The 22,833-nt window shown below is 49.3% G+C and overlaps 1 protein-coding gene across 2 annotated transcripts in view; it reads right to left on the bottom strand.

The window, feature by feature from the left end:
* DHRS7B (dehydrogenase/reductase 7B) overlaps window positions 1–22,445 on the bottom strand; it is a 33,161-nt gene extending 10,716 nt beyond the window's left edge. For both annotated transcript variants that reach the window (XM_059998733.1, XM_059998735.1), the window contains exons 1-2: window positions 22,410–22,445; window positions 2,952–3,130 (exon numbers count right to left, since the gene is read on the bottom strand). In XM_059998733.1, the coding sequence (XP_059854716.1) occupies window positions 2,952–3,130; window positions 22,410–22,429 (199 nt within the window). In that variant the 5' untranslated portion in view covers window positions 22,430–22,445. The remainder of the gene's footprint in view (window positions 1–2,951; window positions 3,131–22,409) is intronic.
* Window positions 22,446–22,833: the final 388 nt, after the last annotated feature.

The raw sequence follows: 22,833 nt of genomic DNA, 5'->3' as shown, positions 1-22,833 counted from the left end.
ACACGAGCGAGACCTCCTGTGTCCGACTCAGACCCCAGCCCTGACGGCCCTGTGACGTGGGAAGTTTCGACCTCTTGGTCCCCACTTCCCTCTTCTGCAGGTGCAGGTCAGCAGCGCTAGGACTGAGCGGGTTACAGCGGCCGGGCCAGCACCGCGAGGAGAGAAAGCACTGCACAAGGGCTTCGTTGTGCTTCTAAGCTGCCCTCTTAAAATGTTCCAAAGACTGGCTGTTAGTGAGAATGGAAACGTGGGGCTTAAAGGGGCACAGTCTGTCCTCGCTAGAGGCCTAGTCTCCCTCAGGTGCCCAAGAGCAGGTGTGTGCGGCCCCAGCTGACCATGCGGCCACCCCCGGGGCCCAGACTGAGTCTCAGGGGCCGGCTGGTCAAGCGGAGTCGTGGTGCCGCGGGCTGCTAGGAGGGCAAGGCTGGCCCCAGGGGCCCACCGGAGGGTCAGGGATCCAGGAAGGGAGGAGGCTCTGGGGTCCAGACGGGGTCCTTCCCCCACCCACGCTGCGAAAGCGAAAGCGAAGCAGGGAGAATGCCAGCGTCCCTCAGGGCAGGAGGGAGGAGGCTCCCTGGCGGCAAAGCCTTCTTTCCAGACGCGGCGCCTCCTGCAGCGTCACTCGCTATCCCGGGGCCGGCGCCTCCCAGCCTGACCCCGATGGAGCCTTCTGGAAGGAGGTTCAACTCAACTAAACCAGTGCACTTCCAGGCGTGCGGTGTTGTCTTCTTTGAAGCTCACCCTGACCGAGGGCACAAACCCGGACGGAGCCACAGCCCCCGCTCTGGCCCCGGGGTCTGCCTGGGTCACGGCCCCCATCCCACCTGCCCTGCGGAGCCTCCTCGGGGGTGGGGCTGGGGGCAGGCGCTCCTGAGGCCCGTTTCCTATCACGCCCAAAGCCCTGCTGGCTTCCTCGCCCCATTTTGTCCCGACCTGGCCACCACGATGGACATTCAGTGAAGTGTCTGAACAGCTCTGGAAACTGGCCACCCGCGTTCTACTTAAGCTTTGCTTCCCAAGGAAAGCCAAGGGAGGAAATCAGAGGTCGTGTAGAGAATGACAGAAATGCCAACAGGCTGAGAAAATTCCATTTTCATTTCTTGAAAAAGCTGATAGAGGCGGGAGGGTGGAGAGAAAAAGGAATACATTTATCTTGGGCTGCCAGCCGGTCCCCAGCCACCAGCACTACCAGCTTATAAGTCCACTAGGCTCATGGCCTCGGGACCGAGACGTGTCCCTTCACCCAGTGTCCTGCCAGTCCACAAGGACAAGCCAGGAGACAAGGCAGGAGAAACACGAGATTTGTCCAAACACTCAGCACGTCACCCAGGCCTCCAGGGTGGCCTACAGGCTGGGCAGAGCCATGAGGGTGGCCGGGGTCTCCTCCCCACGCCTCCTGGGCAGTCGCTGAGGGGTGTTTGTACTGAGACAGCCAGAGGGGGAGGGATACACGCCCTCCTGGCCCTCCGATGGAATCTAGGAGATGGTGGGAAGAGCACGGACGCACACAGACACGCGGGCTTTGTGTCTTCCATCCCCTTCCCGGCCCTGGTGTCACAGGAGGAAGCGCGGATGGAGAGAGAACAGCATCTCCGTCACGCGTGTGCGCGTCGGCGCCGCAGTGTGCCTTTCCCTCACAGCCAACCCCCTGACACACTTCAAGGACATTAAAAAAAAAAACACTTCTCTCTGTGGTGGAGCAGCGGCTGCTGACACCCTATATTTAGCAGCTGAGTAAGGTCAGAGGCCGGCTATGGCTTGGGGCCTGGAGATCTGATGGCAGACCCTGGGTCACCCCGAGAGCTCACCTGAACGCCATGCTGGTGCACGCACGGACCCCTGCTCCCCGCACTCTGCCCAGGTCCCCTGGCCGCCTGCACGCCACTCCCCGTCTGCTCCTCTGTGTTCCCGTAGCTCTCGAGTGTCAGCAGCCCCTGTGTGACCCATGCTCACGGCCCACCCTGCCCCCTCCCCCAGGGAGACAAGACAAGGGCTTAAGTCCTGGCTTCGCACTCCTGCCTAGAAGTCCCTTCTCTGAGCACCAGCTATGAGGACTCAGGGAGATGAGCCCAAGCCAGCACACACCTAGGTGCCTCCCCTGCCAGCCCACTGTGAACACCCGTCCTGAAAGGGCAACACACGGAGAGAAGTCCTTCCTCTCTGCACAGACCACGGGCTCCCAGAGGGAAGGGACCCTGCCTCACATCCGTCTGTTCCAGCACCTGGCCTAGGGGCCAGCACGTGGCCCAGGGCCACACTGGCTGTACTCTCACCGGCCAGGAGACGCAGGGGCGCTGAGTGTACCCCAACTCAGGGCGCCTCTCGGCCTCGTTCCATGGAACTGAGTGTGAGCATGGGGGGCGTGCAGAGGTGGCGCGGAGCATGTGCGGAAGCTGACACACCTGCACCTGCCCTGGTACACTGCCATGGTTGGCACAGGCGTGTGGGATGGGCCTGGGACCCAGAAGCTCCATGTGGTCACTAGGTTAGATCTGAGCTCAGCTGGAGAACCCAGCTGAGGAACAGCTGAGGCCTCACTGATCCCGTCCCCACCTGCCAAGGTGCCAGGGCACGGCTGGAGGCGCGGCTCCGTAAGCGGACAGCAAGCTGGAGGCGACACCAGAGCCACAAACCTGGGATGCTCGCTGAACCCAGGGAAAGGAACGTTTTGTTTGGCCCTGAGCTAGTGTCCATTTTTGAAAGTCTGCACATACAAATGCCTGTTTCCACACCGACCGGCACTGAGGCTGCCCCACGTGCACACGCGGCCCCCTCCCTGGCTTCCGCCTCTGGCCCTGGTGCCGTAGGTCAGGGCCGTCTCTCACTGTGCTTAAGCTCTCTCTCTCTATCTGGACCAAGGGCAGTGCCACCCTTGCTGCCCAGATGCCATCCCGCCTCATGTGTCTGCACCCACACCGCTGCCCCCCGCCCAGCACTGCCCCACCACCCACCTCGGCCCAGGCCCGACGTGGCGCCGGTAATGACCACCACGGCGTTCCGGACGTCGGCTCTCGTGCGCAGCCACTGCAGCAGCTTGCAGAGGCTGAAGACGCCCACGCAGCCCAACAGCAGGGGCACGGTGGCCGTGGAGGTGATGAAGTCCATGATCCTCGCCCTCAGCAGACTCTTTCTGGAAGAACAAACCAGATAAATCAGTGACGAGGTGGGAGGACGCCAGGGACTCACCAACCCTCCTCCCCCAAGTCTGACACAGAGCCCAGATCTCTCGCGCGGACCTCAGCTCTGAGCCCGTCAGTGTCTCCCCAGGCCCCGCGCCCCGTGTGGACCGTTCAGCGTGGTGGAACCAGTCTCCTCTCTGCACGGATGCGAGCGGGCGGCGGGGCGCAGACGCGCGTCGCCCAGGCAGGCTGAGGACCAGCTCCTGAAGTGTGAAGGAGGCCCCAAGCCTCCTGCAGAAATCTGTTTTGAGGAACTTAATACCAGCCGGTATCGTATCATTTTCAATTCCTGATATTCGTGAAACTAGGAAAGTTCTTCTATCGATCCTTACACTGCTCCCCTGGACAGGCTCCTCCACGGCCACAGGCCTCCGGATGCCTGGGCGACTCACGGCAGGGGAGGCAGCCCTCTGCCAAGTGCGCGCAGACTCAGGCCGCAGAGTGGAGGCCCCGCTGCACTGTGGCCTGTGCCCACCAAGTGCCACTGGCGAGCTGCGTCAGCCGGACCAATCAGGAGCCCACGGCAGCGTGGCGAGCGCTACCATGCGGGGTCCACGCTTAGGAAACATCCGTTCCTTCTACAACTGCCCCTCCCTTCCCCATTCCCACCCTCCACGGCCCTGGGCCCAGAGCAGCAGCCAACAGGGGAGACACGGGGCTACAGGGACACTGAGGAGGAGCTATGGTGGAGCAGCAGCGCGCATGCCGCCTTGGGATGCCCCCGGGCCCCCAGGACGAGGATGTGAGAAGCACGGCAGCTTCTGGGGGAGGAAGGGGCTGCGACGTAAGTGCACAGCGCCCGCGAACAAGCCTGCAGCCTTCAATCATAAGCCCTCGCCCACCTCCCAAGCCCTCAACTCCGCATATTTAAAAACCTATCTGCTCCCTTCCCAAGACAGCACCCACCCTGTGGATACCATGAAGCCAAGAACACACAGATCCCAGCACGCATCCGCCTGTGCCCGGAGCTGCTTTGACTCTGAAGTCCAGGTTTGGGAGGGGCCGTCCCGATCTAAGCTAAAAGGTTCTGCTCCGGTTTGAACCGTCAACTAAGCTAGTTTAGTATTTAGCTTGATTTTTCACCTCCCTTTCCAAACACACCCGAATTCTTGATCACTATAAAAAATGAACATCCTTGGACGAACATCTGCAAAAATGACTCTTTCCTATCAACCTCCACTTAATCTACTTCTGAAAGACGCCGGCTGCCGTCTGCTAAGTGGACACATTTCCCTCTTACCCTACACTGTGCCAAACCCACAGGAGGACGCCCTGGCAATCCAAGTGGATTCTGAAGTGCCGAGCTCATTGCCCGGGTACCACTGGCACCAACCCCTGCCCTCAACTAGACATTCAGGCAGGGCCGAGTCCCAGGGGAGAGGTGAGGACCCAAAGATCCTTTGTTTGGGGGCTTCCCTGGTGGTCCAGTAGTTAATAAGAGTCCGCCTTCCAAAGCAGGGGACGCGAGTTTGATCCCCGGTCAGGGAACTAAGATCCCACATGCCGTGGGGCAACTAAGCCTGCGCTCTAGAGCCCGTGCACCACAACTAGAGAGTCCATGTGCCACAACTACTGAGCCCACGCACCCTGAAGCCTGTGCACTACAACTAGAGAGAAGCCCACGTGCCGCAAGAAGATCCCGCATGCCGCATCTAAGACCCAACGCAGTCAAATTAATTAATTGATTAATTAAAAAAACAAAAATGAAGATCCTTTGTTTGGCACCTGGTAGTACTCAGAGAGGCTTAGAGCAGGCAGGAGCACCTCCGCCAGTCCGTGGGTCTGTGGGTGTGCTGCCTGGGGGCCTTCACAGGGCACAGCCCCTGAAGACGGCAGGCTGTGGGGTGCATTTCAGCCCAGCGGGACAGCTGTGCGGGAAGAGCTTTATCCCCAGGGCAATCCCACATCCTTATACCATGTAGGTCCCAAGGTGGACCACCCTGCTTGGCTCAAATTACCCGGGGCCCAGACAATGCCCAGGAAGCCCAGGGAGGTGGAGACGCTGCTCAGGAAAAGACAACCGGCTCAGCCTCTGGGTCTGTGGGTGGACACAGGCCCACGGAGATCACAGCCCTGTGGAGTCTGCCTGTCTCAGACCCATAACCTGGGGCTAAGTCAGAACTTCACTGAAGGCTACGAGGGATCAAGCACCAATATGCAGCCCTATTGCCTCTAAAAATTCAGAGGTTTCAGAGACCGCCTGGAAAACACCAACTAATGGCTGCGCACAGGGGTTGCAAAGATGAGCCCTCGCCTCCTGGCCGGGTGCACAACCTGGCTCAGCTACTCACCAGCCTGGGTCAAGGCCACACCGCTGAGGCCTCGGCACCTCTGTCTGTAAAACAGGTTCGTTGGACTTCCCTGGTGGCGCAGTGGTTAAGAACCTGCCTGTCAGTGCAGGGGACACGGGTTCGAGCCCTGGTCCGGGAAGATCCCACGTGCCGCAGAACAACTAAGCCCGTGCGCCACAACTACTGAGGAAATAAATAAAATAGAGATTAAAAAAAATAGAAAAAAAATCAATAAAACCCAGAGCTGGTTCTTTGAAAGGGTAAACAAAAATTAACACACCCATGGCCGGGCTCCCTAAGAAGGAAAGAGAGAAGACCCAAATAAACAAAATACGAAATGAAAGAGGAGAAATCACAACTGATACCACAGAAATACAAAAAAACCATGAAAGAATACTATGAACAATTATATGCCAATAAATTTAACAACCTAGAAGAAATGGACAACTTTCTAGAAACATACAGCCCACCAAAACTGAATCAAGAAGAAAGAGATAACTTGAACAGACCAATCGCTAAAAGTGAAATAAAATCTGTAAAAACAAATGACCAAACAAAACTCCCTACAAACAAAGTCCAGGGCCAGATGGCTTCACAGGCAAATTCTACCAAACATACAAGGAAGAACTTACACTGATCCTGCTCAAACTTTTCTAAAAGACTGAAGAGGAAGAAACACTCAAAAAGACATTCTATAAAGCCACAAGCACCCTGATACCAAAACCAGACAAAGATACTATCAAAAAAGAAAATTATAGGCCAATACCTTTGATGAATATAGATGCAAAAATCCTCAACAAGATATTAGCAAACCGGGGCTTCCCTGGTGGCGCAGTGGTTGAGAGTTCGCCTGCCGATGCAGGGGATACGGGTTCGTGCCCCGGTCCAGGAGGATCCCACATGCCGCGGAGCGGCTGGGCCCGTGAGCCATGGCCACTGAGCCTGCGCGTCCGGAGACTGTGCTCCGCAACGGGAGAGGCCACAACAGTGAGAGGCCCACATACCGCAAAAAACTAAATAAATATAAATAAATAAATAACAAGGTCCTACTGTATGGCACAGGGAACTACATTCAATATCCTTTGATAAAACATAATGGAAAAGAATATGAAAAACAATACATGCGGGCTTCCCTGGTGGCGCAGCGGTTGAGAATCTGCCTGCCAATGCAGGGGACATGGGTTCGAGCCCTGGTCTGGGAAGATCCCACATGCCACGGAGCAGCTAGGCCCGTGAGCCACAATTACTGAGCCTGCACGTCTGGAGCCTGTGCTCCACAACAAGAGAGGCCACGATAGTGAGAGACCCGTGCACCGCGATGAAGAGTGGCCCCCACTTGCCGCAACTAGAGAAAGCCCTTACACAGAAACGAAGACCCAACACAGCCATAAATAAATAAATAAATAAATAAATAAATAAATAAAACAATACATGTATCTATAACTGAGTCACTTTGCTGTACAGCAGAAGGTAACACAACACTGTAAACCAACTACAATTCAATAAACTTAAAAAAAATAAAAAAGAAACAAACAAAATGCGGCCAACACACCAGTCATGGAGGCCAACACAGCAAAGAGAGAGCAGACAAGGGCCACAGTGTGCTGTCCACTCCTTTCTCATACCCAGGGGAGGATCAGGATGAAGATAAGCCCACCCAGCAAGGCGCCCCACTGAGACAACCAGAGCTCCACGCACCTGTTCGAAGCCCAAGCCAGCAACCCTTGACGTGAAGAAAAGAGGGAAACCACACACCGTCTTGTACGTGCCTGGTACTCCTTGAGCACCTGACCCAACGTCGCAAGCCAGCCTTGGTCGCCTGGCCCCAGGGGCCACTCTGCCCGAGGCAAATATAGCACCAGGCTAGGGGGCCCATCCTCAGCCCACCTTCTGTAAGGACAGTGCATCTGCATTCAGTCTGGCAAGTTCTCACAGAATCAGAACATAAACTATAAACCAGTGCAGCTTTGCCCAGTAACTCAGGATGATGGTGGGAAAAGACACCCCAGAGCAAGCCACTAACTTTAGAGTCAGGTTCAACTTCAGCATAACTCCCCCGACCAGGTGAAGCTGCTAATATAGACAATCTCAACTCTTCCTGGGAGTTTTTCAAATTCTTAAAGATCTCCCACCTGTCATTCTGTTCTGCAGTACACATGGCCACACCGATGGGCCCTGGTTCCCCCAGACTCTCAGAGGTAGCTGTGCCAACTCCTTCCTGTCTCACCCTCAGCAGTTATGACGGCCAAGAGAGCTAGACAAAGAAGTAGCTCAGACCCACTGACTTGCTGTGGTGTCTGGGGGCCTTCTCTGAGCAAAAGGGACAGCTCCCAAGTGGAAGAAAGGAACTAAGTCTTGGCTGGCCACATTTCCAGATCAGGAAATAGATCTCCTATGTAAAGCAAGGTCAAAAGGGGCCTGGGTTTTTTTGAAAATGGCATATAACATGCTTATAAATTTTGCATTTTATGCCAAAATGCTTCTTAAAACTGCTAGTTTCAGATATAACTGACTGGTGGTAAAAAAAAAGGGAGTGGGAAAACAATCTTGCTCACGATTCCCAGCATTTGGAGATGAGCTTACAGCACAGAGGGACAGTCAGCCCAGCAGTGCGGTGAGCCAGAGCCAAAAGCAGGACAGGCACGTGCAGAGAGGGGAGGCAGGCTCCGCCCACCCACACCAGCCACGCCCACTCACTCCCCACACAGGAAGTGACCAGAGAGAGGAAGTCACGGGCCCAGGTGTCTGCCTGTGTTTTCTCGCAGCACACACAACGGCGCTCCAGACCTAAGTCAAAAGAGTGTGAAGGTGGAAAAGCACCTTCACAGGTGCCTGTCACTTGGGCCAGGCGGCCGGAAAGTCTGTGGGTCTGCACTGCTCTCCTCCTTTCTACTGAGGCTTTCGAAACCTCAAACTAGAAACAAGATCGTCACCAAGAAACCAACTCGGAGCAGGCACGTCACCTCTTATGCCATCTGTTCCATTCTCAACCCTTTGGCCAAAATTCTACATTGCATTAAACAGATGGAATCTGTTCCTAAGATTCCTTTCTTCTCTCAGTTACAAAAATAAAATAAATTGAACCGTCAATAAAAACAAGTTGTTAGAATCTACTCAGAAACCACACATGGAAATTAAACCATTAAGAGCTACATCTGAAAATCAAAGGAGGGGATCTGAAAACCCTCCAAAGTGAAAAATGATAATGAGGGACTTCCCTGGTGGCGCAGTGGTTGAGAATCTGCCTGCCAATGCAGGGGACACGGGTGCGAGCCCTGGTCCAGGAAGATCCCACATGCCGCGGAGCAGCTAAGCCCGTGCGCCACAACTACTGAGCCTGCGCTCTAGAGCCCGCGAGCCACAACTACTGAGCCCGTGTGCCACAACTACTGAAGCCCACAGCCCTAGAGCCCGTGCTCCGCAACAAGAGAAGCCACCGCAATGAGAAGTACGCACACCGCAACCAAGACCCAGCGCAGTCAAAGATAAAATTAATTAATTTTAAAAAACGATAATGAGTTCAGGTCTGGAAGGATTAGTCATGAAATAAGTTGCCATGTTATGCACAAGAAAATCAGGCTAAAGGGCAGAGAGGGGTTCCAACTGGACGGCAGGACTGAGGCCACAGGGCAAGGAGGGGCTTGGCAGCAAAAGCAGTCAGGCTCAGTTCCCACAGCCCACATCCACTCTTGTGTGTTAGTGCTGACAGCCAGCTGTTCTATTACAGGTGACGTAAGCTACAGGTCATGCTTATGACCCATATCTGAAAATACGTATCTAATTTCAGAAAGTAAAAGCAGAGTAAAGCTACTCTTTCTTGGTCTCAAGCGTATGAGAGCAGCAGCTAAGGCTGAAAAGCTGACTTTTCTTTTCAGCTGACTGAAAAGAAAAGATAGCATCCTACCTCAGACAGCAGATACTTCACCAGTGGCAGTTCCCGGCACCCATGTCTACTCTGGTCTTTTGACCCAGGGCAGAGTAACCTGGACCAGAGGATACCTTCAGGTCAGCAGGCCCTCTCTGGAATGCTGGAACGAGCCATGAACGAGTGGTCTATGGGGTGTATTTTGGGATGCGGCCTTAGGGCCCCCAGTTTAAAGGCGTGCAGGCTGGCATTAGTGAAGACAGAACCAAGAGGAAGGCCTGCGAGTATTTCAGACCAGGTCCTGAGCATCCAGTCCTGGAGAAGCGAGCAATGCTCTCCAGTAAGATGCTGGGCCCCCGCCGCACAGCATGCCCAGCCTGGGAGGGTGGGATGAGAGGTGCTGAGCACAGCTCCAGACCCTGCAGCGCGGGCTCCTGACACTTGGACAGGGTGCTGGAGGCTAACCGTTTATTATGGGTCAAGGTCTTTGTCCAGTTTTTAAAAACAGCACTTATGATAGCTACCTAGACACATTGTCACAAAAAACAATTTTGGTTTCTTTTTTTTTTTTTAGTTTATTATTTATTATTGGCTGTGTTGGGTCTTTGTTGCTGCACACAGGCTTTCTCTAGTTGTGGCGAGCGGGGGCTACTCTTCATTGTGGTGCACAGGCTTCTCGTTGCAGTGGCTTCTCCTGTTACGGAGCACGGGCTCTAGGCACGCGGGCTTCAGTAGTTGTGGCTTGCGGGCTCTAGAGCTCAGGCTCTGTAGTTGTGGCGCAAGGGCTTAGCTGCTCCGCGGCGCGTGGGATCTTCCCGGACCAGGGCTCGAACCCGCATCCCCTGCATCGCCAGGTGGACTCTCAACCACTGCGCCACCAGGGAAGCCCCACAGTTTTGGTTTCTAATGTGCTTTATAAAATGAATTTAGTATTACTGGAAGATGCCTGAGTGATCTTGCCCTCTTTCCCAGAGCACACAAGAGGCCCAGACCCCTCGACGGAAACCACACAAGGCGCCCACTGTGGGTGTAAAGCAGAAAAAGCACCAAGTTGGCACTGGGGAGCAGGGTTCAGGTTCACCCTGTCATGTCCCTGCTGTGTGACGCAAGCAGATTTATTCTCTGCAACTAAGTGTCTTAACTTCAAAATGGGGGTGATTATTCCAATGAGAAACCACATGGGAAGCACTCTGTAAATGCTAAGGTCCTGCCGACTCATAAGCTAACTGAAAAGAAGCAATAAAGCATTTCCAGAGAGGATTTCAGACAGGACCTGAGCAAAGGCAGCCAGGCTGTCAGCTGGGTTGTTTTGGCTGCACCACGCGGCCTGTGGGATCTTAGTTTCCTGACCAGGGGTCAAACCTGCGCCCCCTTCATTGGAAGCATGGAGTCTTAACCACTGGACCACCAGGTAAGTCCCCACACAGGCAGCGTTAATGGCGTTTCGTAAAAAGACAAAGCTCCCTACTTTACATCAACACCTCACGTGCTGAGCATCCTCTCAGCTCCAGGATGGCTCTGGCTCACCTGTTCACCTAAGGCACATGAGGTACCATTCACACCGCGTGCTGGCGGGGCCGGGTCTGCAGGGCGATGGACCAAGAAGACGTGGGTGCTGACCTCATGAAGCTCAACGCCTAGACAGAGTGGCGATAAACAAAGAAACACAAAAATTAAACGACTGGAATTGTGATAAGGTTGCCTGTCTAGAGGATGAGCCTCACCTGAAGCTTTGATTCAAAGTCAAAACCACCCAAGCTGGTGTGCTGGCCACAGGGCACACAACCGGCCCAGGGCAGCCCTAGCTAGTGACACCTCCGTTTTAGGAGAGAACACTTTCTAACCCATTCCATGAGACCAGCATTACCCTGATACCAAGAAAAAACACTGTAAGAAAACTACAGAACAATATCCCTTTTGAAGAGTGACACCAAACTCCTCAACAAAAAAAACTAACAAACTGAATTTAGCAGCATAGTAAAAGGATTATACATCCTGACCACGTGGGATTTGTTCCTGGAATGCAAGGATCCTACAACATATGAAGATGATCAACAATATACCGCATCAACTGAAGGAAAAAACCACACGATCAACTCAACTGACGCAGAAAAAGCATTTGATAAAATTTAACACCCTTTCATGATAAAAGCACTCAACAAATAGGAATACAAAGAGACTACTCAACACAGTAAGAGCCATACATTAAAAACCCACATCAAACATCAGACTCAATGGTAAAAGAGTGAAAGCTTTTCTTCCAAGATCAGGAACAAAGCAAGGATGCCAACTTTCACCACCTCTATTCAACATAGTACTGAAAATTCTAGCCAGAGCAATTAGGAAAGAAAAAGAAATAATAGGCATCTAAATTGGAAAGGAAGAAGTAAAATTATCTGTTTGCAGGTGATATGATCTTGTATGTAAGAAACCCTAAGGACTCCACAAAAATGTGTTTAAAATGTGTTAGAATAAATTTATTCAGCAAAGTAGCAGGACACAAAGTCAACACAAAAAAATCGGTTGTATCTCTATACATGCAAAAACAATTCCATTTACAATAACAACTAAAAGAATTAAATACTTAAGAAGTAACTTAACCAAGGAGGTGAAGACTTGTACAATGAAAACTGCAAAATACTACGGAAAGAAATTAAACAAGACATAAATGAATGGAAATACATCCCATGTTCATGGAGTGGAACACTTATTACTATTAAAATGTCAATACCGATCAAAGCAACCTGCAGATTCAATTCAATCCCTATCAAAATCCCAACAATGCCTTTTGCAGAAAGAGAAAAACTCATCCTAAAATTCACATGGAATCTCAAAGGTCCCTGAATAGTCAAAAGAATCTTGGAAAAGAACAAAGAAGCTGGAAGAACCACTTCTTGATACCAAAACTTACTATAAAGCTAGAGTAATCAAAATTGTGTGGTGTTGGCACAAAGACAGGTACAGACCAATGGAATAGAGAGGCCAGAAATAAATCTTTGCATATATGGTCAAATAATTTTTGACAGAATGTCAAAACCATTCAATGGGGAAAAAACAGTCTTTCAAACAAATGATGCTAAGAAAACTGGATATCCAGTGACTTACCTGGCAGTCCAGTGATTAAGGCTGTGCTTTCAACGCATGGGGCATGGGTTTGATCACTGGTTGGGGAAATAATATCCCACATTCCGCATGGCACAGCCGAAAACTTAAAAATTTAATTTAATTTAAAAAAAACTGGATATCCACTTGGAAAAGAACAAAATTGGACCCTTATACAAAAATTAACTCAAAATGGATCAAGGATCTAAATGTAAGACTTAAAACATGTTTCTTACAAGAAAACATAGGCAAAAGCTTCATGACATTGGATTTGGTAATGATTTCTTGGATAAGATTCTATAAATGCATAGGTAACAAAAGAAAAACCAGATAAATTGGTTCATGAAAAATTTTAAATGTTGTGCAGTAAAAGACACTATTCACACAGTAAAACGATAACCCACAGGGTAGCAGAAAATATTTTCAAATCATATATCTGATAAGGGAGCAATATCTAAAATAGAGAACTCCTAAAATTTAAAACAAAACAAAAACCACCTGATTCAAAAATGGGCAAAGGGGGCTTCCCTGCTGGCACAGTGGTTAAGAATCCACCTGCCAATGCAGGGGACACGGGTTTGAACCCTGGTCCGGGAAGATCCCACATGCTGCAGAGCAACTAAGCCCGTGTGCCACAACTACTGAGCCTGCACTCTAGAGCCTGCGAGCCACAACTACTGAGCCTGCGCTCTAGAGCCTGCGAGTCACAACTACTGAGCCCATGTGCTACAACTACCGAAGCCCGTGCGCCTAGAGCCCGAGCTCCACAACAACAGAAGCCACCACAATGAGAAGCCCGCGCACCACAAAGAAGAGTAGCCCCCACTCGCCACAACTAGAGAAACCCCGCATGCAGCAATGAAGACCCAATAAATTAAAAAAAAAAAAAGGCAAAGGACTTGAACAGACATTTCTCAAAAGAAGACATAAAAACAGCCAATAGGTATATGAAAAGATGCTCAATATCACTAGTCATTAGTGAAATGCAAATGAAAACTATAATGAGATACCACCTCACACCCATTAGAATGACTACTATCAAAAAACCAGAAAATGATAAGTGGGAGGATATGGAGAAATTAGAACCCTATGCACTGCGGGTGAGAATGTAAAGCAGTACGGCCACTGAAAAAAAAGTATGGAGGGGCTTCCCCGGTGGTGCAGTGGTTAAGAATCCACCTGCCAATGCAGGGGACATGGGTTCGAGCCCTGGTCCGGGAAGATCCCACATGCCGCGGAGCAACTAAGCCCGTGAGCCACAACTACTGAGCCTGCGCTCTAGAGCCCATGAGCCACAACTACTGAGCCCGCGTGCCACAACTACTGAAGTCCGGACGCCTAGAGCCCGTGCTCTGCAACAAGAGAAGCCATCCAATGAGAAGCCTGTGCACCGCAATGAAGAGTAGCCCCCGCTCGTCGCAACTGGAGAAAAGACCGCGCACAGCATCAAAGGCCCAACGCAGTCAAAAATAAATAAATAAATTTATTTTTTTTAAAAAAAGTATGGAGGTTCCTCAATAAAATTAAAAATAGAATTATCATATGATCCAGCAATTCCGCTGCTGGGTATATACTCAAAAGAATTGAATGCAGGGTCTCGAAGAGATATCTGTACACCCATGTTCACAGCAGCATTATTCACAATAGATAAAACACAGAAACAACCCAAGCGTCCACCAACCAATGAATGGATAAGCAAAATGTGATATGTACATACAATGGGATATCACTCAGCTTTAAAAAGGAAGGAAACTCTGACACACGCTACAATATGGATGAACCTTAAGGACATTATGCTAAGTGAAATAAGCAAGACACAAAAGCAAATACTGTATGAATCCACTTACATGAGATACTTAGAGTAGTCAAATTCTTAGAGACAGAAAGTAGAATGGGAGTTGCCAGGGGCTGGGAGCAGGGAGGGAAATGGGGAGTTATTTTTTAATGGGTACAGAATTTCAGTTTTGTAAGATGAAAAGAATTCTGGAGACAGATGGTGGTGATGGTGGTACAACATTATAAATGTATTTAACACTTCTGAACTATACACTTAAAAATGGTTAAGATCGGGCTTCCCTGGTGGCGCAGTGGTTGAGAGTCCGCCTGCCAATGCAGGCGACACGGGTTTGTGCCCCGGTCCGGGAAGATCCCACATGCCACAGAGCAACTGAGCCTGTGCGCCACAACTACTGAGCCCGCGCTCTGGAGCCCGTGAGCCACAACTACTGAGCCCGTGTGCCAAAACTACTGAAGTCTGCGCGCCTAGAGCCCATACTCTGCAGCAAGAGAAGCCACCGCAATGAGAAGCCCGCGCACCGCAACTAGAGAAAGCACTCAAGAAGCAACGAAGACCAAACACAGCCAAAAATTAAAAATAAATTAATTTTTTAAAAAAGATGGTAAATTCAAATTATGTATATTTTATTACCATAAAAAATTTTTAAGTGTGTCATTCATAAAGGATTAAACATTAAATGCTAATTTCAAGTAGGCTCATGGTTGAAATCAGATTATTTTAAAATTCTAACAAATTAGTTTCCTCATGAACTTGGATAAATTATTTGCCCACTGTTCTCTCTCTTAGACAATTTATTTAGGATGACGGTTCACTCTGAGTTCCAAGGGGTTTTTTTGTTATTAATTTATTTATTTACTTACTTGGCTGTGCCGGGTTTTAGTTTCAGCATTTGGGATCTTCGTTACGGCATTCGGGATCTTTAATGGCAGCATGCAAACTCTTAGCTGTGGCATATGGGATCTAGTTCCCTGACCAGGGATCGAACCCAGGCCCCCTGCATTTGGAGTGCGGGGGAGTCCCCCAAGTTATTTTTGGAACTGGGAAACATAATTGTGAAATTTAACTAGGAAATGCCCTTTACTCTGAAGCAGTTTTTAATAATGCTTCCACTTAAAACTTAGAGTGCCCTGACTTTAATGCCAGAAAACATATGGAAAGGAATCTCACGTTCTGGAGGACTAAAGGAGGAGGGGAGCATAATAACCTGAGAGGGTTTTCCAGAGCCAACTTCTAAGCTTTCATTTAAAAATAGCCTAGCCGGTGACCTATCACTTTATTTCCCAGCATCCCACCAAATAGCTCCCTAAGGACAGGGCCACGTCGCCTCAGGACATGTCCACAGTAAGCCATCAAACAATCTGTTTATTTCACCAAACGCTGTTGACAGATTTACTTTTCCCCATACATATTTCCCTCCTTATTTCTCTCTCAGAGCCTTTTCAGGATTGAAAAAAATTACTTGGCAAATTCCAGAGCCTATATTAAAAGAAAAAAAAAAAAACCTTAAATTGAAAACGTATTTTGTACATTCACCATGTTTATTGCTAGGGTATGTAACAGCATAAAGGCTTTTTTTTTTTTCTATCTTCTAAGTGCTTTTATTATAATGGGTACTGAATTTTTTGACAGGCTTTTCAGCATCTAGAGAAATAATCATATCATTGTTCCTAATACTTAATAATGCTGTATAAGATACTAATCAATTTCCCAATATTGAACCAACCTTGCATTCATGGAATACATCCCACTTGCTCACTTTATTTTCTTTGAAACAAAAGGAAAAAAATCACTCAAGGAGAATTAGGCAGTTCCTTAAAAAAAGACTGCTCATAAGCCATTTCCCACAAATGAAATAGAAATCTTTTAGTAATCAAGTGAGTTTTTACAGAATGGCTTTGACTTTTACATTATGGTAAATTAATGGGCAAAGAACAGTCTTTTCAATAAATGATGCTGGAACAACTGGATATCCACAAACTGAAGCATACAGTTGGAACCTTACAGAACACAATATATAAAAATTAACTCAAAATGATCAAAGACCTAAATGTGAGAGCTAAAATTATAAAATACTTTAAAGAATATTTAAGTGTAAATCTTCATGACCTTGGATTAAGCAATGATTTCTTAGCTATGACACTACAGCAAAAGCAACAAAAGAAAAAGATAAATTGAACATCAAAATTGAAAACTTCTGTGCTTCAAAGAAAACTATCAAAAAAGTGAAGACAACCAACAGAATGGGAGAAAATATTTGCACATCATGTATCTCATAAGGGTCAAGTGTCCAGAATATAAAAAGAACTCGTGCAACACAAGAATAAAAGATAACCCAGATAAAAAATGAGCTGCTTCTTCTCTAAACTTTCTTTTCCAAAGAAGATATACTAGGTGAAAAACTGAAAGCATTTCCTCTAAGATCAGGAACAAGACAAGGATGTCCACTCTCACCACTCTTATTCAACACAGTTTTGGAAGTCCTAGCCACGGCAATCAGAGAAGAAAAAGAAATAAAAGGAATACAAATTGGAAAAGAAGAAGTAAAACTGTCACTGTTTGCAGATGACATGATACTATACAAAGAGAATCCTAAAGATGCCACCAGAAAACTACTAGAGCTAATCAATGAATTTGGTAAAGTTGCAGGATACAAAATTAATGCACAGAAATCTCTTGCATTCCTATACACTGATGATGAAAAAAGGCTGATGACAGCAAACAAGTTCAAACTACTGGCAAGCCGTGTTCAATCACTTCAGCTGCCATCAGCGGTCTCTCCCTCCAGTAAGCAGTTTAGTGGCCAAGTCTCAGGTTACCGTGAACTTAAGAAGATGGAAGGGGTAGCTCAGGTAGAATGTAAAGGAGAGTCTGTTGAATTTACTACCTCGGTGAGTGGAAAGCAGCTTCCAAGCTAAACGTACATGCCATTCAACCTCAATTTCCATCCCCACATTTATGACCTTCCAGAACAGATTAGTGGAGAGTTCATTTCTGCATTAAAATCGTAACTTTACCTACCAAACATCTCATATATGAAGAACTGGTGTTAAAAACAAGAAAATATGCTCAAAGTGGAGTCACCGACGTTGAGCCCCACATCACCAAACTTCACTTAATTAGTTTCAGCCTCTCCCAGAAATGGAATCTTAAACCAGGGAATCAGGAATCGCCTGGTCAGCACAGTGAGGTCATCTGCCTGGCGGACCCCTGCATCCCTTAAAGGGGGGTGGCCTCGCCACAACCAACCTGCTTTTTCCCAAGTAGAGCTTCCTGTTCCCGCTCCTTCTACCTGTAAAAGTCTTTCACTTTGTACAGCTCCTCGGAGCTCCTCTCTCTCTGCTAGATGGGATGCTGCCCGATTCATGACTCAAAGAAAGCCAGTAACATCTTTAAAATGTACTCAGTTAGAGACTCCCCTGGTGGCGCAGTGGTTAAGAATCTGCCTACCAGTGGTTAAGAATCTGCCTACCAGGGGACACGGGTTCGAGCCCTGGTCCGGGAAGATCCCACATGCTGCGGAGCAACTAAGCCCGTGTGCCGCAACTACTGAGCCTGCGCTCTAGAGCCCGCGAGCCACAACTACTGAGTCTGCATGCCACAACTACTGAAGCCCACACGCCCTAGAGCCCATGCTCTGCAACAAGAGAAGCCACCGCAATGAGAAGCCCGTGCACCACAACGAAGAGCAGCCCCCGCTCACCGCAACCAGAGAAAGCCCAGGCGCAGCAACAAAGACCCAGCACAGCCAAAAAGATACATATTAATTAATTTAAAAAAAATTTACTCAGTTGAATTTTATGTTTTAACAATGGGTAGGAGTGAGAAATGACATTATTGACATTAAAGAGGACAAGTCATGGAAGGGTTAACTACCAGAGACAAGAGTTCTGACTGGAAACCAGCAAGATCTGTATCTGTATTTTTCTTTAAATCAATGTACAAGAAATTATGGGCTAGATGTGACCACCTGCAGGCATCCTAAGTATGCACAACTCCATGGAACTCACTTAACGATCATCTCCAGAACGATGCCCATACTGTGAGAGCTCCAGTCCAACATTTTTCTGCACTGTTGAAGTAAATTTTTTAAACTGACTTTTCCCTGTTGCAAAAAGGGAAAGAGATTTTTCTCTTTTTCTTAGAGCATTTCTCTGAAAAACCTAGAGTTTGTAAGTCCTTCCTCTGTCCCTTTGATATGTAAGCAAACCTTTTTAAAGGCTAAATAAGCTAGCTCCAGCCACAAGTAAAACCCAAGAATTTTTTTCTGAAGGGCCTGGGAGCCATCTCTCTTAAGGTAACATCGTGGGAGTTTAGCCTAGGCACCTCGACTACCCGCTCATAGAAATTAAGGATGTTTTACTTTTCTTTCAGAGAAAGGCAACTGACTAGCACAGACGGCCACCCCAACCACCAGGTAAATTTAGGATGAAAACACATACAGCAAGTGGTGTTGCCTAGTCTTTTTACAAGAGAACAAATTACCATTAATCTTGAGATTATGTATGTAATGGGCTGTAAATGGTGGGTTGTTTTTTTTCTGTTTTTGTAGTCTCATTTGCAGATTACCTGTGTTGTATCCCAGTTTCAGTTAATGACTGAATAACAGAATTCTTTTCTTTCCGCATTTGTGGAGAGCATTTCCTAGGTTGGCAGGAGATTTTATTTGTACCTTTTCCCAACATAAATGTGGATTGGACCACCTCACAGGTCCCACCTTGACAGCTCCCTCAATAAGGAAAGGTGGGGACTTGCCTGGCGGTCCAGTGGTTAAGACTCCACACTTCACAGGTTCGATCCCTGGTCAGGGAACTAAAATCCTACATGCCCCACAGCACAGCACCCCCCTCCGCAAAAAAACATGGGAAAGGTGTTCCTCTCTGACAAGAGCTTTAGAGACTCAGCCATTCTGGTCATGTGAGTGCCAGACCTTCCTATATCCCTGCCTTTGTGACACCCCACCTGGATCATTGCAAAGACGTCTTACTCAAAACTGAACTCATGTCCTTCCTCTGAGTTCTGATCTCAGATACACAGGCCAGAAAATTAATCAGCCCTGAACCTCCCTCTTCCATCTTACCCCAGAGTGAACCTATTACCAAGCCCCACTGATCCTACCTTTTAAACGCCCTCACACCCATCGACCGCCTCCGCCGACGGAGAAGCCAGAGTGATCGATCTTTCATATAAACACACACCTGCTGGTTCTACTCCCTGAATGAGACTCCTCAGTGGCCTCCCACCATCCTTAGGAGAAGCTCCAGATACTTGGCATGACCTGTGAGGCCTGCATGGTCTGACCCCTGCCTACCTCTCCAATCCCATCTCCCTGAGTCGCTCCCCCTCCCTCTCCGTCCTCCAGACCCAACTGGGAGCTTAAGCTCCAGGAGGACACAGACCACATCTATTTGCTCATGCTATGTCCCTAGCACAGTGCCTAGCACATAGTAGATGGTAAACAAACACATCTGAAGAATAATATTGGTAAAACAACTGTAGCATCTTAAATGGAAAGCAAGTAAAACATGAATTAAATTAATAACTATCCTTAAACGTTTGTATCCTAGGTAGCTAACATAGGACTTGGACCATTGGGAGACTAAAAAATGTTAAATAATTTTGCAAACCAGAGACAAATAGGGTGAAATGCAATACTGGCACTCCTGTCTATTCAGCTTTGCCACGCAAGTAACCAACACTGAGCAAGTGTCACACTGAGGTCTCTGCCCCTCCGCACATCTGTCCCCACCCAGGGCAACCAGAGGCCTAACCATGTCTGAAGAAGGATGCCGGGAGCTGGAACACAGACACAGTTTGTGGAGATGATTATATGTCCTGGGAAGCAAATAAACCCTGGGGTACAGCACTGCTCGGATGGGATCCAACCTGTGTCCGCTTCTGCCTTGGAAGCACTCTCCACTGCCCGCCACATGGGTCGCTCCGAAACTACCAGTCACAGCCCCTCCGACCCTGGAGGCCTCACGTGCGTCCCTCCTCTTCACTCTTCTCTTTACCCTTTTTTTTTTTTTTTTGCGGTACGCGGGCCTCTCACCGTTGTGGCCTCTCCCGTTGCGGAGCACAGGCTCCGGACGCACAGGCTCAGCGGTCATGGCTCATGGACCCAGCCGCTCCGCGGCATGTGGGATCTTCCCGGACCGGGGCACGAACCCGTGTCCCCTGCATCGGCAGGCGGACTCTCAACCACTGCACCACCAGGGAAGCCCTCTCTTTGCCCATTTTAACTCCAACTCAGTCCTTAAGGTCTCAGCTGACTACTATCTCCTCAGGAAAGGCGACCCTGTCCCTCCTCACCCGGCCTGCTGCCACTGACCCCATTATATATTCTTACAGCGCCCTCTACTGTCTCCTATGGCGGGTACCACGACCACAGCCAATATTTCGTTGGTCATTTTCTATTTTCTGTGTGTCTCCCTTGCTAGACTCACTGCTTATGAGTTGCTACCTCAACTCAAGTTGCTACCTGAAGACAGGGGCTGTGTCTGCTTTAGCCATCAGTGTATCCCCAACACCTAGCACCTGCTGGTACAGGCCAGCTGTTCAATAAATATCTGTGAAGTGAAGGAATTAATGAAATACACAGACAAGCACTAGCTTTTGGAGTGACATGGAATTGGCTCTGCCCTTACTAGTTCAGTGCTAAATTACTTCCCATCTCTGAGTCCATCTCTTCTACTATAAATGAAGACAGGACTTCCCTGGTGGCGCAGTGGTTGAGAATCCACCTGCCAACGCAGGGGACACGGGTTCGAGACCTGGTCCGGGAAGATCCCACATGCCGCGGAGCAACTAAGTCCGTGCGCCACAACTACTGAGCCTGCGCTCTAGAGCCCGTGAGCCACAAACTACTGAGCCCGCTTACTGCAACTACTGAAGCCCACGCGCCTAGAGCCCGTGCTCCGCAACAAGAGAAGCCCGCGCACCACAATGAAGAGTAGTCCCCTCTGGACACAACTAGAGAAAGCCCACGCACAGCAACGAAGACCCAATGCAGCCAAAAATAAATAAACTTTTAAAAAACATATTAAAAAAATAAATTCTTGAGCAAGGACCTCTTCAGAAGCAACCCTTGTGCTAGAATTAGTTTGTTTTATACAGAAGCCTAGTTTTAAAAGCCTGCTTCCCTCACTTATTTGCTGTGGGTGCTCTCAGCACCCAAAACTGGGCTGGAAAATATCGTGATACCACTCACTATACTATACTCTCTCGTGCTGAGGAATAAGAGATACCTACAACAGTCATTTTGGTGGGTGCTCAAAAAAGTTAGTTCCCTAACTATCCTTAAGAATTAGATCACTTTTGCTAATTCTATCCCTGTATAACCAAGTTGAGGATCCCTTTTTCTATCTGCCACTTTTCTAGAAACTGACTTCCTCTGTTTTGCCCATACACAGGTTGGAAGACGTGAAAAGCACTTCCTGGTAATTCCATTAAGAGAAGCAAGTATTATGTTCACTAAACACACGTGTATATGAAGCTCAAAAATTATTTCTTTAACTATTTCGTAACAAAAGTAACTCGTCAATTCTCAAATCACCATAGCAAACGAAACTAAAAAGAGGGTTGTATGGGTACCATTTGTTGAGCACCTATTCTGTGCCAAACCCTAGCTGAGTACCACCCATGCGCAATCTCACCACGCTTCTCGACAAACTCATTGCGGGGGGGGGGGGGCGTTTTATTCCCAAAGTTACAGCTGAGGACACTGGTCCAAGCCGCACAGCTTGGGAACGGCAGAGCAAGGGCAGAAGGAGCAAGAGATGCCGTGGCCACCTCGCGGGTACGCAGCAGGCAGCACCCCGCCCTGCCTCTGAACAAAGGTACCTGCTGCGCTAACTCTGCACCGGCCAGGTGCCGCCAGCCTCGCCCGCGCACGGCGCGGAGTCGGGGAAATCGGGTCCGCCGCCTGCCTACACCCACTTGCAGCCGCGCAAACCGAGGCTCAAAGCTCAGCGAAGGCGCGGCTCCCCATGCAGAAAACGCTGAGCCCGGACTCCGATGCGGGCGTCTCTCCGGGTCCGCAGCCTCCGCTCGGCCTCCACACCACTCCTCTCCCCTCAGCGGGCGAGACGAGCTCGAGCCGGGACCTGCCGCGCGCCTCAGCTCGGGGCGGGACCTCGCGCCCCTCGCCTCCGAGGTTCCCCCGCCCGCAGCCCTACCTGCTCGCTGCGGAGGCCATGGCGAATCAACCCCGTCCTCCCGCCTCTCCGGTGACGTATTTTTCCCTCGACCAGTCGTGAGGCTGCGCATGCGCGTTGGGCGGGCGTGCCTCAAGGCGCAGGTAGGAGGGGCTGGATGCGGAGGTCTGAATCGCGTCTTCCAGCCTAAGTACTGTCCCTCCGTCTTCGGAGGGAAATTCGGAAGGTCGCGGTTTGAGTTCCGTGCACTCTTGGGGAAGAGGGCAGGGGACACAAAGTTGAAGAATGTGTGCTACGGCGTATAAAGCCTTAGTAATTAAAGCGGTGTGATACTGGCCCAAGGATAAATAAAAAGATCAATGCAAAAAGAAGTGAGAAGCCAGAAACAGCCCCACGGGTATGTAGTCACATGTCTTCTCCCCACAAAAGAGCAACTGTGATGAAA

Source organism: Delphinus delphis, chromosome 19, assembly GCF_949987515.2.
Source record: "Delphinus delphis chromosome 19, mDelDel1.2, whole genome shotgun sequence".
Taxonomy (NCBI): Eukaryota; Metazoa; Chordata; class Mammalia; order Artiodactyla; family Delphinidae; genus Delphinus; species Delphinus delphis.
This window is presented reverse-complemented; position numbering and strand designations above follow the sequence as displayed.